The 16,517-nt window shown below is 41.1% G+C and overlaps 1 protein-coding gene across 1 annotated transcript in view; it reads left to right on the plus strand.

The window, feature by feature from the left end:
• The window catches only part of SLC27A2 (solute carrier family 27 member 2), a 59,409-nt gene extending 43,483 nt beyond the window's left edge, over positions 1-15,926 (plus strand). The window contains exons 6-10 of the mRNA XM_044283262.1: positions 2,960-3,050; positions 4,862-5,060; positions 7,316-7,413; positions 11,930-12,060; positions 13,096-15,926. Coding sequence (XP_044139197.1) covers positions 2,960-3,050; positions 4,862-5,060; positions 7,316-7,413; positions 11,930-12,060; positions 13,096-13,272 — 696 coding nt within the window. The 3' untranslated portion in view covers positions 13,273-15,926. The remainder of the gene's footprint in view (positions 1-2,959; positions 3,051-4,861; positions 5,061-7,315; positions 7,414-11,929; positions 12,061-13,095) is intronic.
• The last annotated feature ends 591 nt before the right edge of the window (positions 15,927-16,517 follow it).

A 16,517-nucleotide genomic window follows, 5' to 3' on the forward strand; every position in this document is an offset into this window, starting at 1 on the left:
ACTGTAGCTTCACAAAGAAATGTACAGGTGAAACTCAAAGTTTGAATATCGTGCAAAGTTCATTTATTTCACTAATGCAACTTAAGAGGTGAAACTAATATATGAGATAGACTCATTACATGCAAAGCGAGATATTTCAAGCCTTTGTTATACCGTATTTTTTGCCCCATAAGATGCAATTTTGGGGAGGGGGGGGGGATGCTGCCATTTTCACATCACTAACACTGAAACATCGCCGGCTGCGATGCTGCACAGCACAGCGATGTATCAGCGGGGAGGGAGGAGGGGCTGGAGTCCGGCAATGGCAGTATTAATATCTAAACAGTAATCCTTAGCCTCTTATTAACTTTAACTAAAGTTGAGCTCTCCCATGTGTCACTACTTACTAACAATCTCCAGTAGCAGGCAGAGAGGCCAGCAGCGTAATATCACTCACTGACATCACGCGCCTGCTATTCCCACTTTATGAATGGAGAAGGCTAAAGTTAAAGTTATTAAGAGGTTAAGGATTACTGTTTAGATATAAATACTGCTGTGAGCGGCAGGGCCACTGAAATAGGCCACTAAGTTGAGGGACAATGTTATAGGGGGATCTGTGGATGACACATATATAACAGTGCCATCCACAGATCCCCCATAACAGTGCCATCTACAGATCCCCCCCCATAACAGTGCCATCCACAAATCCCCCCATAACAGTGCCATCCACAGATCCCCCCCCCATGACAGTGCCATCCACAGATCCCCCCCATGACAGTGCCATCCACAGATCCCCCATAACAATGCCATCCACAGATCCCCCCATAACAGTGCCATCCACAGATCGCCGATAACAGTGCCATCCACAGATCCCCCATAACAGTGTGTCATCCACAGATCTCCCCCCATAACAGTGTGTCATCCACAGATCCCCCATAACAGTGCCATCCACAGATCTCCCCCATAACAGTGCCATCCACAGATCCCCCCCCATAACAGTGCCATCCACAGATCCCCCCCATAACAGTGCCATCCACAGATCCCCCCCCATAACAGTGCCATCCACAGATCCCCCCCATAACAGTGCCATCCACAGATCCCCCCCATAACTGTGCCATCCATAGATCCCCGATAACAGTGACATCCACATCTCCCCCATAATAGTGTCATGCACCGTTAGTTCAAAACCCACCAAAAGCACACCTTTTGGTTAAAGATTTTTTTTTTCTTATTTTCCTCCTCAAAAACCTTGGTACATCTTATGGGCATGTGTTATAGGGCGAAAAATATGGTAATTTGGATGGTTATGGCTTACAGCTTATCAAAACCCCATAGTCATAATCTCAGGTACCCTTTGCTCAGGGGATATGGATTAATTAGCTGACTAGAGTGTGACACTTTGAGCCTAGAATATTAAACCTTTTCACAATATTCTAATTTTAAGTTGCATTAATGCAACTCCTTTTAAGTTACGTTACTAAAATAAATGAACTTTTGCACGATATTCAAATTTTTCGAGTTTCACCTGTATTCATGTTCAACTATTTTTTATATTTTTTTTTATATTCCAATAAATACATAATATATGACAAACTATATATGGACATATATACCTAACCCACTATACCCATACTCTGTCAGTGGATCAGACACAAAATTAGATGGTTCAATGTGCCAAATTATCCTCTGCCTTTGTTTATATAATCCTTTTGGCATCTCCATATATCCCTTAATTTTTTTATATAATTTTCATAATGGCATTAAGTGAAATACACAGTTCTTCCAGTACAATATAATTACTGGAAAATTAGGTTTTCAGTTCATCACAATAATTATCCATACTGAAAATATCATTATATACCCATTTAACTACACTTATTACCTTGTCCCCAAATTCCCTAATTTTCGGACATGCCCATTCCATAAGTAACACACTTGTATTCTCGCAATTTACATTTATATGTTTTTATAATTTCTTTTATTTAACCCTGTTGGTGTGTATTCCAATATAATGATACAGTATTATGTCACACTATAATTATTATTTGTATATTAACACCCCTTTTATTTTACCAAATGGCCCCGTTGTGTTCCTGTGATCTCTCCTATTCCTTCTTTTTTCATGGTTTTCCTGTCCTTTAACCCCTTGTAACTATTTCTTCAATACAAATCTATAAATCCTCAATATAAAGCCCCCTTTTGTCTTACATTTACCAATAACTTTAAAACCTCAAACTTGTAAGAGAAATCTTCAAATATGAAAAACTCTCCCCTCTCCTAGAATATCTTTTAAGTCTTTCTTATCCCACATCTCTTCCAATAGTCATAATATTAAATGTTGAACTTCACATATGTCCGGTGATCTGGCTCAGTGACCCTCCAGCATAAACCAGAAGGCACCAGAGGGGAGCTGAGCCAGAACTGATCCAATGGTTTTCTATGGGATCATTCTCATACATCTGGCTCATCAGTCGTGATGCCGGATCTCAAATAGCCAACACAAAAATGCTGCATGCTCGGTTATTCTGTCCGGCGCCATCAATGTGTTGATGCTGGATCTGTACACTGACATGCAGTACACATATATCAGTTGTGTCAGGATCCCAGCCTAAAATAGCTGGCTGGACACAACTGATATATGTAAAGCGGGCCTTAAAGGGGTATTCCATCCAAGATATTTTGTCAAATATCCACTGGATTGATGATAAATGATAAATCAGTGGTTTGACCATTGTCTGACCAGCTGCAAGAGCACAGTTTTTTTACTGGAACAGCTGCTGAGCATGCGCCCTGCTGCTCCAATCAGTGTCTATGTCTGAGCACTATGCTTCCACACTGTACTTTTTTCTTCATTGATCAGGTAAAGCAATCGTAATGTTATTATGTTCTTTTATACCTTTTTATACCTAGCGAATGCTGTTTAGTTTCTTCCATACACTCCAATACCTCAATGCAAACTCACCTGGTTTTCTTTTAACAGATATTTATGCCTTATGCGTTCATCAAATATGACATTGAAAAGGATGAGCCTATGAGAGATGCCAAGGAACGCTGTATTAAAGCAAAGAAAGGTATGCAGTGCTTGAATCCTCATATGTGGACTCTGAGCTGGACAATGTCACTATTGGCAGTAATTTGCAGCATTGCTCTTCAGTGCAGCATATTCAACTCCAAGAATATTTCTAAAACTCTGTTCCATGGATCAGCAACCTTTGGCAGTCCAGCTGTTGTGAAACTACAACACCAAGCATGCACACTTGCTTGGCTGTTGTTATAACTCCCCTAAAAGGGAATAGAACATTCTGAGAGTTGTAGTTTCAGAACAGTTGCAGAGCCAGAGGTTGCAGATTCCTACTCTATTCACATGGATATCATGTCTTTTTTTTTTTATAGGAAACCGTGCAATTTTCATAGGATCCAATTCATGATGGATGAATTGTGATCTGTTATTATCCAGGTAAATAATGATCTGGTGCTCTCAACATAAATTAGTAGGAGTATCAGATTCTTATGCACCTGGCCGGCAGCTGCAAGTGCCCTCCTGAATTCAACTGCATGGTCATCCTCAGGACAGTGATACACTTGAATACTGCAGTGAGGGTGGTGGTATTTGTGCTGCACTGTGTTATTTGGTTCTGCAGGCGCATTTATTTTATTGGTTTCCAGCCAGGTGAGGTCAAATACCGGACCGAAGTTTAAGTGCCGGACCGGGTTTTGGAAGCACCTGGCTGTCCTTAAATAGGCAGCTGGGCTCAGCAGCTGAGTCTCTGGTTTGAGATCTAAGGTTTTGTGCCGGACTTAGGGGCTGAGACCCATGTGCAGGGGAAACTGGCCCCCTAAAGCCTGCTGTGGACTACTGGAGGCAGAACTGCCAACAAGGTGACTTGTGCAATATGAACTTTCCATTGTGTGTGAATTAACACCAAAGAATGCAAAGTGAATATGTTGTTCTGTGCAAACTGAACTTTCCATTTGTGTGTGAATTAATGCCAAAGACTGCAAAGTGACGTTTTGTTTTGTGCAACTGCCGCAAGTGTGAATAAACACTGAAGTTTGAGTTACCCCACACTACTTATTTGTGTTGCTCCACCTGTCACTTTGAATTCGCCTACAATATGGGACCACGTTTAGATTTTCAAGGCCACTTTAAGTTCCCAGTCTGTCCCTGCCTATCCTTTCGAGCCAATCTCACATAATTAAGACCCTTCCACTCCAGTCCCTTGCTACTGGTCTAAAAGTCTGCTCCACGTGTGAGGACACTGTGCCCATAGAGGTCACTTGTTACCCATGCCACAAATCATTTTCATTACATTATATCATCGACCTCATTATCACCAGATTCAAAGTCTGATAAGCTGATAACTTCACACATAAAAATGCCTCATAAAAATACCATGCATTGTCGCTTGTTTCATTTCATACCTTTTCTCCACCATAGGGAAACATTGAGGTCATGCAAGAGTTGCAGTAATACCACAATTTTCCTGAAACTTATGGACAAATCTGTGTCACCAGGGACCCACCAGCATAAAATAGAGGAACAGGAGTAAAAATGGTGTTTGTAATAGCAGTTACAAAGTGATAGATTCACAGATGGTTAATACTTTGGTGATCAATGTTCATGGCAGGACTTGTCCAAGATTTAAAAAATTTGAAACATTGCAATGCAGAACCAGTCTGAATTCAAGTGAATGGGGCCAAACTGCAACCAAACAGTACATGGACACAAATGGTTCTTCTTCTGGAATGAAGAGCAGATCTTGAGTAGAACCTTGAGAAAACCAAAGTGTTTATTTTTGAGTGGGGGCCAGATCAAAAACCCTAATGTATATCTGACATACATCTATGAATAAATTTACTCACACTTTTTGTATACTGTTAGGTCAGCCTGGACTTCTTATCAGCAAGATCACACCACTTTCTCCATTTGGAGGCTATGCTGGAGACAAATCTCACACAGAAAAGAAAATCTTGAGGGATGTGTTCCGGAAAGGAGACATGTATTTTAACACTGGGGATATTCTAATGGTGGATGAGCAAAACTTTGTTTATTTCCATGACAGAGTAGGAGACACTTTCAGGTGAGTGAAAGAAAGTAATATGACTGCGCATTGTAGACATTAGGGATGAGCGAATCGATTTGCATAAAACATTGTTAGAATACTGTATGGAGCGAGTGCTCTGTACAGTATTAGAATGTATTGGCTCCTGTGAGCCGAAGCTATTACTTTGGTGATAAAGTAATAACTTCAGAAATTCATTTCTACTGTTAAAAACCTTTTACCGAACTCGGTTTTGGTTCCAAGCGGTACATTGAAACCGAACCCACGTTCAGGAAATGTTTTTTTACAGTAGAAATCTATTTATGAAGTTACGCAAAGTAATAACTTTGGCTCATCGGAGCCAATACATTCTAATACTGTACAGAGTGCTCGCTCTAGCAATAGAGCAGTGCAGTGGCTACTATTTGATGACCATGATTGATGGCAAAGAAACATAGAGAAGTAAATAAAAATCATGAGGCCAAGGAAAGGACATTATCAGTGCACTGTGTTCTCTTCCCACGCATTATCCATATACTTACCATATAAATATTTTTCGCATTATTTCTTACATTATGTGATGTCACCTGTAATGTGGCATCATCTCTTGCATTATTCCTGTGCTGGATATCACTTTGTGCTTTCTGTACTGGACACGACTGTGTGTATTAACCCACTACTGTTACATCACTTTTTGCATGGTTCATAATCTGCAGCTTTACAGAGAAGATTATTCCTGTACTTTGACATTGGTGTGTCCATTATCTGCATATTGTATCATCACTGTGTGCATTATGCCTGTGAAATAAAAGAAGGCATGTCACATATTGGAGAGCAAAATAATTATAAGCTTTTCTAGTTCGGAATTCCCATTCAGTTAAGATAGTCTTAGTAAAGTTGGGCTTCATTCCAGATTTTGCTATGGAGCATAAATTGCTATGCAGGTGGTTAATAGCTAAAACTGTTATTCAGTGGCGTTATCTCTGTATTTGAATAAATAAATCTTCTGTCCTGTAATTTATTAATCATACAGCTGTGACACTAAGGGTCCATTCACACGTCCGCAGTGTTTTACAGATCCGCACCGGGCCGGCACCCCAATAGAAATGTCTATTCTTGTCCGCAGCTGCGGACAAGAATAGGACATATTATATTTTTTTTCCGGAGCTACGGACCGGAAATGCGGATGCGGACAGCACACCCACTGAAAATGAATGGGTCCGCACCTGTTCCGCATAACTGCGGAACGGATCCGGACCCATTCAACGGACGTGTGAATGGACCCTTAATGTTATTTCTTACAGCCACTTTTCTGTTTTGTGTGTTTTTGGTCTATACACTGTTAAAGGGCCTCTGTCAGCAAGATCAACCCTATTAAACACAGGCATACTGGCCTGATAGAGTTGATCATGCTTATTAAATTGATACTTTTCTTTTGTCTGTATGTTGAACAGCTGCAGATATATTTTTAATAATATCCAAATAAGCACATCGGAGCACCAGGGGCAGGGCTGAATCATTGGCGCACTGCATGTACATATAATATATGCTACTTACTATAGCCTTACCATGTTGAATATAGTTGCTATGCTTAGAAAACTAATACATATTACTGGTTTATTTCACAGACACAATGTATGATTTAAAGACATTAGTAATCAGTATTAGCTTTCTAAGTACAGAAAACCACTGTACTCAAAATAAGGCTGTATCCTGGAGGTAGTATTTATCCTTGTATGTAGATGTCCCAGGTTCATATCCCAGAAGAGACTTCTACTGTAGATGTTTTTCTCCCTCATCTAACTTATAATAAATGTCTTATTATATGAGGAATAGAGGTTTTCTATGCTTTAACTCTATGGGACTGCTAGGGGATAAGAGTACAAGCACTTGGCTACCTCCAGCAGCACCACATTCCTGAATGGACCAGCAGCACACATTCATAACTGCTGCTACATTCAAACTGGGGGCCCCGATTTTTGTGCAGGGAATATGTTATCTTAGTGGAACAACTCTTTTAACATAAAACTTTCGGCTTGTGCACCTGAACCTAGTAACACAGCTGGAAGTGCAAGAGATCAGAGCTGGGGCTCTCTGCCCAGCACTTTCTAAATTTACAGAATGTGACTGTATTGTTGGTACTGCATTTCAGCATTTGGGGCCCCACTTTTAAATTTCCCCAGGGCCACACTTTGTTCAAAATAGGCTCTGAGCAGCCTTAAAGTCTAACTTTAGTCTAACTGCATGCTGTAATAAGATCGCTCAAAAACTTCAAATCTTTTTTTTTTTTTCAGGTGGAAAGGAGAAAACGTCGCTACTACAGAGGTCGCTGATATTTTAGGTCTTATCACTTTCATTGAAGAAGTGAATGTGTATGGAGTACCTGTCCCAAGTAAGAAGCATGTTTGTAGACACAGCCTTGTTAGGTATTTAAAGGGGTTGAGGTCAACCATATCAGATCGGCGGGGTCCGACACTTGGCACCCTTGTCGATCAGCTGTTTGAAGATGAGATGATGCTCCATGTGAGCGCTGCTTCCTGTTTATTACACTGGCCATTGTCTGGGAAGCTAGTGTAATTACAAGTACTTGTTTCTTTCACTTGAATGGAACTATTGCTTGTAATTACACTGCGTCGTTGCTGCAAGGGAGACAATATATAGTGCAGGCATGCTCAACCTGCGGCCCTCCAGCTGTCCCACAATGCCCTGATGTAGCCTGATAGCTGTAGGCTGTTCAGGCATGCTGGGAGTTGCAGTTTTGCAACAGCTGGAGGGCCGCAGGTTGAGCATGCCTGATATAGTGTAATGAACAGGAAGCAGTGCTCACACTTAGCAATGCCTCCTCTTCTTACAGCTGCCTGGTGTCGGAACCCACGCCAATCAGATCTTGATGATCTATCCTGAGGATTGATCATTAATATAAAAACCCTGCACAACCCCGACTCAAATTTACTCAGTTGCTTGGCATTACCTATACATACAATTGCATAGACTAACCCAGGGATTAGCAACTTCTGGTACTACAGCTGTTCTGAAACTACAACTCCCAGAATGCTTCATTCAATTCTATGAGAATTACAAGAACAGCCAAGCAAGTGTGCAAGCTGGGGGTTGTAGTTTCACAGCAGCTGTAGTGCTGAAGGTTGCTGACCCCTGAACTAATCTATCTATCAAACATACAGCCATGAGAAAAATGAAGTACACCCTCTTTGAATTTTCTGGTAGCATCAGGACATCATAATAAAAAACATCTGGGGGAGATTTATCAAACGGGTGTAAAGTAGAACTGGCTCAGGATCAGATTCCTCCTTTCATTGTCCAAAGGAGCTGTCCAAAATGAAAGGAGGAATCCGATTAGTTGTTATGGGCAACTAAGCCAGTTCTACTTTACACCCTGGTCCTTAGAAAGACTTAAAAATGGGCAAATACAACCTCAGATGTGCAACAGCACAGCACTCAGACCCTCACCAATCTCAACTTTTGAAAACCTTTTTGACCTTTTGCTGACCCTTTAAGACCTTGTAAGGACCAGATGTTACTTTATTACGTCCAGAATTCAAATCGGGTTTACTTTGTATTTGTCATGACTGATCTTCTCGTCTGTTGAAAACTTAAGGCTGCGTGGAGTATTAAAAATCGACGTGATTGCGCAATACTAATGTATAGCATTATATTTCACCTGTCCTGAGAGTAATTACACAGCAGTACTAGTGCCAGCGTTACTCTACGGTAATCTCTTTTCTTTGCTCAGAGCTTAACATAATCATAAAATTACCAGGGGATACATTTCCCATGCCTGTGAACAGTACAAACACAGAATAAATAGACTCGGCAACGTAGAAAAAGAGGCGGCACAGCTACACATACAATCCGCAAGCAAGCAAAGTGTCCGGCAATTCAACTGGTCTTCCAATCACACTACCGATGGTGCACAGCCGATAGTAAGTAGAGGTACATATGAGCAGTATCGAAGAAGAAAATAGTCAGCGGCACTCACCAGTGAGTTTCAATCAGGGAACGGGGCAGACAGACAATCTAACACGCACCAAACAGCGACGGACGCTTCACGCTACATAAGCTTCGTCGGGCTGTGCGTCAGCGTGTGTGTCTGCGCCGCCCTTTCAAGTAGCGGCACCGCGCGTTGCCATAGAAACAGACAACAAAGCGTGCCTGCATAAGGGGTCATTACAAACATAACAAATACAGGCAATACACAGAATGCAAACATAAGCGGCAACAAGTACATGGCACATATATTCAGACGTCTAGAGGAATAAATAAAGCTCTCCCAATGCTTGGGTCCGTAAAATCCTCTGTCTATCTCCCCCCCCCTCCTGCACAGAGACGGCTACTGTCTCCAGGCCTGTGAAGGATATACAATCCAAGTTACTTGCATGAGCATTTCTTATATGGTCAATGCATCTCGGGCATCCCTTGTCTGTCCTGACGGAATTAAAATGCTCTCTCTAATAAATAGATCACCCCCTTGTCTATACTGTTTACCAGTATAGCAGCTAGAATATGATGTGAATTTCTCTGTCTTCTCTTAGGGCTCATGCACACGGCAGTATTTTGCGTTCAGTATACTGGCCGTTTTTTTAGTTCAGTATGCGGTACATATACTGAACCATTCATTTCAATGGTTCAGCAAAAAAAACTGAAGTGTCTCCGTGTGCATTCCGTTTCAGTATTTCCGTACCGTGAAAAGATAGAACATGTCCTATTCTTGTCTGCAAATCACGGTGCTTGGCTCCATTCAAGTCAATGGGTCCGCAAAAAAAAAACGGAACACATACGGAATGTACTCCGTATGTCTTCCGTATCTGTTCCAATTTTGCTGAACCATCTATTGAAAATGTTATGCCCAGACCAATTTTTTCTATGTAATTACTGTATACTGTATGTGGCATACGGAAAAACGGAACGGAAAGGAAACGAAAACACAACGGAAACAAAAAACGGAACAACGGATCCGTAAAAAAAACGGACCGCAAAACACTGAAAAAGCCATACGGTCATGTGCATGAGCCCTTATAGAGAGCAGCTTATATACTACTGCTGCATGTAGACAGTTTCTTAGAAGTCTGATTCCACCCGCGTATGAGGCTTGATCTACACAACTATATATTTTTTTCCACATCCAAGGGAGTGCAAAAAATTTCGACAGCACACTGTTCGCATCCTACTCTTGTTTATTTTGCAGACAAGAATAGGCATTTTGACAATGGGGTCGGTGGAAATTGCGGGGTGCTGGGTTTATACACCAGAAACCCCACCCACCCTCACTGACCAATAGCAGCACAATTGTGAAAGTAATAACTCAGCCTAAGGCCTCATGCACACGAATGTATATTTTTTCTGTGTCCGTTCAGTTTTTTTGTGGACCGTATATGGAACCATTCATTTTAATGGGTCTGCAAAAAAAAGGAACTTACTCCATGTGCATTCCGTTTCCGTATGTCCGTATTTCTGTTCTGCAAAAAGATAGACCATGTCCTATTATTGTCCACATTACGGATAAGGATAGTACTGTTCTATCAGGGGCCAGCTATTCCGTTCCACAAAATACAGAATGCACACGGACGTCATCCGTATTTTTTGCGGTTCCATTTTTTAAGGACCGCAAAATACATACGGTCGTGTGCATGAGCCCTTAGGGTGGGTATTTAAAAAAAAATAATATGTCACTGCACTTTTTGATGCAGTTTTCTTCTGGTTCTGAATTTTAAAAAAAATGCTGTGTTCTTCTAAAAATAAAGGGGTTGTTCAAGATTAGAAAAAAGGGTCTTCATTTTTTCTGTTCAAAATATAACATAAAACCTTCCCTAAATAGCAAAAGAAAGGAGAAATGTATTCCATATCTAATGCTTTTGGTTTATGAATGACCTGTTTAAGGCTGAGTTCACACTTCAGTTATTTGATCAGTTATTTCCATCAGTTATTGTGAGCCAAAACTAGTAGCACAGCCTACTCAGAGATCAGGTATGAGGGAAAGATCTGTCCCTGTTCTGTGTTTTTGAACCAGATCTGGTTTTGGTTCACAATAACTGATGGAAACAAATGAAGTGTGAACTCAGCCTAACAAGCACAGCTGGATATGTTTGGGTCTCTTCACAACATACCTTGGCAGGGCCGATCCTAGGGTCACAGGCGCCTGGGTGCAGAAATATTTCTGGCGCCCCCACATGGGCGTGGTTATCTTACTAACTCCTCCCCTTTACAATGTTTCTATCCAGACCAGGCAGAAGGCATTCAAGGCACTGGGCAGGCTCAATCAGCTCAGCTGAATAACCTTGGCCATGCAGGATGTGGGTTACGTACTCGACATGCTTTTCCTCCACTTGTACGTGATGTACTTATCCACTAGAGGTCAGACATTCCCTCAAAATACTTTACTTCATGCTAAAATATGATTCAACTAATAGTAAAGGAGAAGATATTTTACTAAAAGTCTAAATGGCCTTGGATAGTTTAAAACATAGACATTTTTCATGGTGTAAATGGAGGGAGAAAATACTTTGTGATCACATTAATGAAGTGAAGTCTACCTTGGTCTACCACTATAGAGTATGGGCACATTCACAAAATATATTTACAAAGTGTCCAAGCACAACCACCGATGCCGGATTGCAAGATGGTTGTAACCATGGAAATGAGAATTGTATAATATGATGGAAAAATAAGTCTAGCCAGCAAAGGAAGTGATATGGACAATCACAATACATTAGTAAGTGCCTTGTATTAACTTTCTCTACATGATAAATGCTATTTGCTGAAGTGAGACAACCCTTTAATGCTGGAGAATTTTCATACAAGTGATTCTAATTAGGAAAGCCATATTGAAAAACTGTACACTGGTCAGTAGTTTATATTTAGCTGTCATCTGAATGATTTGCTTTCTTTAACAGATCATGAAGGCAGAATAGGAATGGCCACTCTTAAATTGAGAGAGTATGAAACGTTTGATGGTAGAAAGTTGTACGCTCATGTCCGAGACTTTCTCCCGAATTATGCACGACCGCGCTTTATTCGCGTTCAGGTACGATGTCTAATAAATGACTAATTTGTGATGATATCATACTGGTTTGTATTAATGAGTTCCTAGGTAAAAACACTATAAAGCATCATATAACATGCTGTTCCTAAGAAAAACAAAGTCCCTGAAGACTACTTTAAGCGCAGTGAGGCAGTCCTACATATGTGCTGTGACTGAGTAGGAACATTAAGCCATTGTATAGGACCGTTACTCGATTATTTTATAGATGAAACTTTTATTTGGTCACTATACATCACTGCATGGTGGTATTTCCAGTGTATGGCGCTGCACAGTGTATTATTTTTGTGTGTATGATGACGGCAGCACTATATAGGATTGCTATTTAGGCAACTGTAGAGAAGATTGATTTGTAAACCCATACCACTGCTATATACCATAGTATATGGAGCTTATAACTGGGCACTGTATGTGGGAATCAAGACTGTACCACAAAGGCCATCATCCAATGTTAGGCCAGCCATGGTGTATTAAAAAGCACTACATCTTGGAGACTACTTCATAAGATATAAGATATACAGTATTGAAGTATGTCTTCTTCATCATGTAGTGGCTATCAGTGGCGTAACTACCACGGCGGCAGACCATGCGACTGCTATAGGGCCCAGGGCAAGAGGGGGCCCAGTTGGGATTATCTCCTCTTCTACTGGGGGAGAAAACTTGGTCAGGACTCTACCCTCTAAAGCAGGGGTGCTCAACCTGCAGCCCTCCAGCTGTTGTAAAACTACAACTCCCATGATGCCCTTCTGTAGGATGATAGCTGTAGGCTGTCAGGGAATGATGGGAGTTGTAGTTTTGCAACAGCTGGAGGGCCGCAGGTTGAGCATGCCTGCTCTAAAGGAACATCTTTTAGCAAATAAGGCAGTGGAAAAAATGGCCCAAGAATCACTGAAAGGGGTTTAGGCAGAAACCCATCTGTCCTGTGTGGGGGCCTGGTTTGATCCTTGCTATGGGGCCCTTACTTCTCTATGTACACCATTGGTGGCTATGTTCTCATCATATATTTTTGTTCTTTATTAGAAAGAGCTAGAGATCACAGGAACCTTCAAACAGCGCAAAGTGGAGCTTGTTAAAGAAGGGTTCGATCCGGCTAACATTACCGACCCCCTTTACTTTCTGGACGAGAGAGAAAAGAAATACGTCCCCATGACCCAGACTATATATGAAGATATAAAAAATAAAAGACTCAAAATGTGAGACTACGAATAACGGGACAGCTTTGGTTTCTCTGAATTCATCATACCCTGGATGTTAACACTGTGACTAGATTATTTTCTATAAAAAGAGATTGGTAATGTAAGTATATGTTTGTACTTTCTTAGGAGGGTTACTTAGTAACAACATCAATTCCATCAGGATGATATTTAGTGCCCCATTGGGGCCAATTTGTACGTGGTGACCCTCTGAACGGGTTACAAAAATAAACAACATGAGCGGCTTGTGTTGTAATACAGCTGCAATACCCAGCACTGCTCATTTAGAGCAATCTTTGTAAGACATTACAAGATATGAAACTGCTTGCCCTTTAAAAGGAAAACTAGAGAGACAGACACGGCAGGACATGATGGACTACAGTTACCAAATAGACTTATGCAGGAAAGGCGTTATGAAAATACTGTAAGCATACTGTAAACAGACATTTGCCAGAATTGCAGGATAGTAGCCCTTGACCCCATCTTGAAGCTGTGATAATTAGATATGTCTGATATATTAGACGAGTAATCAAAATCCCTTACAAAGTGATAGCACTGGCAATAAACCATGAAACTGGTACACTTGCTGCCTACTGCTCGGATACGGTGGTGCTCAAGATGATAGAAAGTCTCTTTGTAAAATCCACTGCCAGCTCAATCACACATTGCAACTCAGAAGGTCGTTTTAGGTGCTAAGGCAGGTATACAGCAAGAAACAAACATATGGGGGTCATTTACTAAGCTGAAATACGCCTAAATTAGGGGTATTTCAGGCGCAGATGGTGGCACAATGGACAATGTTTAGTTGCGCCGCTATCTGTGACTTCGCTCTGCTCACGCCAGTTCTACAATTGTGGGTGTAGAAAAAGGTCTAAATGTAAGAGAGCTAGGAAGCTGTCTTACATTTAGAACTGGCACTGGATGCACCGAAGTTATGTAGAGGCCTGCGCCTCTTCGTAACTTAAGCGGATCTCCACCAGTTTAGGGGTTTATCTAAAATGTTGATTTTAATAAATGGGCCCCATGGAGTTCAGTAACCTCACCAGGGATTACCCCGAGTTGGTACTTGTTTGATAATGTCTGCTCCTCAGGATGGTGTCACATACTGTTTCTTTTCTGCCATTCTTTAGGGGTTTTGTGGCTGCAATGCTAAATAATTGCAGTCTATGAGAGAAGCAATCAGATGATCACATGTTCTAGCCCGCCAGAGAAAAGTGTATAGAATAAAATAAAGAGATAAAAATTAAAATCAATACAAACAATAAAATATAAAGATCATTGGTATTGCCGCATCATAAAATGCCCATACTATAAAACTCTACGGTGAACGTTATACCGGAAAGAAATCAAATGGCTGATTCGCCTTTTTTTGCTGCTTCACCTCCACAAAAATGGAATATAAAGTGATACACATCCCAAAATAATGAAAAATACAGATCATCCTACAAAAAAATGAGCCCTTACACAGATCTGTGGATGTAAATGTAAAAAGGTCATGGCGATGCAAATAAAAAAAAAAATACTTTATTCAAAGGTCCAAGTTTTCCAATTCCCCCCATTTGGATTTTTTGTTTCCAGTTTCCAACTACATTGTATGCAATATTAAATGGTGCCATTTGAAATTACAACTTGTCCCACAAAAAACAAGCCCTCATACATGTATGTAAATGGGAAAATAGAGCTATGGCTCTAAGAAGGCAGGGAGTACAAAAAAAAAGAAAAAAAAGAAAATCGCTTAGTCAGGAAAGGGTTAAAAACTCCAGACGCTAAAAGACACTTTATGTGCAAAAACTCTACAAAAATGTTGATCATATCAGGTGTTTTTTGGCCCAAAAATGGAGACTTATCAAAACTGGTGCAAAGGAAAACTGGCTTAGTTGCCCATAGCGACCAATCATATTACAACTTTTATTTTCCAAAGAAGCACTGAAAAATGAAAGGTGGACTCTGATTGGTTCTTATGGGCAACTAAGTTTTCCTTTGCAGCAGTTTTGATAAATCTCCCCCATGTGTTTGTCTCTCTTTGTATCCTTACAGTAGCACCTAAATGAAGACCTGCCGGCTTGTCAATCAGTGAATGCTGTGATTCTATTCTATGTGAAATATCATGTGACCACTAGGATCTTCTGTGTTCAGTATTCAAATGTCTAGGTCTTATCTTGTCTGGTCATTGGTGGCTGGAATCAAGGGGTTTCCTGGCTTGTTAATAATAATAAAATAAAAAAGTTACAATTAAAAACATAGGCTCTGCATGGTGTAACATAAAAATTAAGTGATGCCCAATTAACCAATTCATTGCCACTTCTCTCCCACTGTTCTCTACTTCCTGGTCCCTCCCAACACACAGGAAATGACCGTTCAGCCAATCACTAGCCGATGCTGACAGTGATGGGCTGAGCAGTCATTTACTATGTGTAAAGAGACGGGTGGGGGACCGTGAAGTGTCAGAATGGCAGGGGATTGGTAAGGTGGGTAGCTCTTATTTTATTATTTTACACAGAGCCTTTTATAAAAAAAAAATAAGTAAAATACACTTCCAGACAACTCTTTAAAGGTTAATGCTCCACAGGCTACAAACACATTATACATTCGTAACATTCCTAACTATTGAATATTAAATGGTCATTTTAAAGGGCTTCTGTCACCCCACTAAAGTGTTTTTTTTTTTTTGGGCTAGTTACATTCGTTTTAGTGCGATATATGAGAATATAATGGTGTTACTTACTTTCATGCGGCCGTTTCTTAAGAAAACGAAGTTTTATTATATGCAAATCCGGTCTCTACCAGCAAGTAGGGCGTCTACTTGCTGGTAGCCGCCGCAAAAAACCGCCCCCTCATCGTGTTGATTGACAGGGCCAGCCATGATCTCCACCTCCGGCCCTGTCAGTATTTCAAAAATCGCGCGCCTCTGTTCATTCGGCGCAGGCGCTCTGAGATGAGGAGGCTCGTCTCCTCAGAACTCCCTCAGTGCGCCTGCGCCGATGACATCACCGAAAGAAGACGTCATCGGCGCAGGCGCACTGAGGGAGTTCTGAGGAGACGAGTCTCCTCATCTCAGAGCGCCTGCGCCGAATGAACAGAGGCGCGCGATTTTTGAAATACTGACAGGGCCGGCCGGAGGAGGAGATCACGGCTGGCCCTGTCAATCAACACGACGAGGGGGCGGTTTTTTGCGGCGGCTACCAGCAAGTAGACGCCCTACTTGCTGGTAGAGACCGGATTTGCATATTATAAAACTTAGTTTTCTCA

Source organism: Bufo gargarizans, chromosome 2 (assembly GCF_014858855.1).
Source record: "Bufo gargarizans isolate SCDJY-AF-19 chromosome 2, ASM1485885v1, whole genome shotgun sequence".
Classification (NCBI taxonomy): domain Eukaryota; kingdom Metazoa; phylum Chordata; class Amphibia; order Anura; family Bufonidae; genus Bufo; species Bufo gargarizans.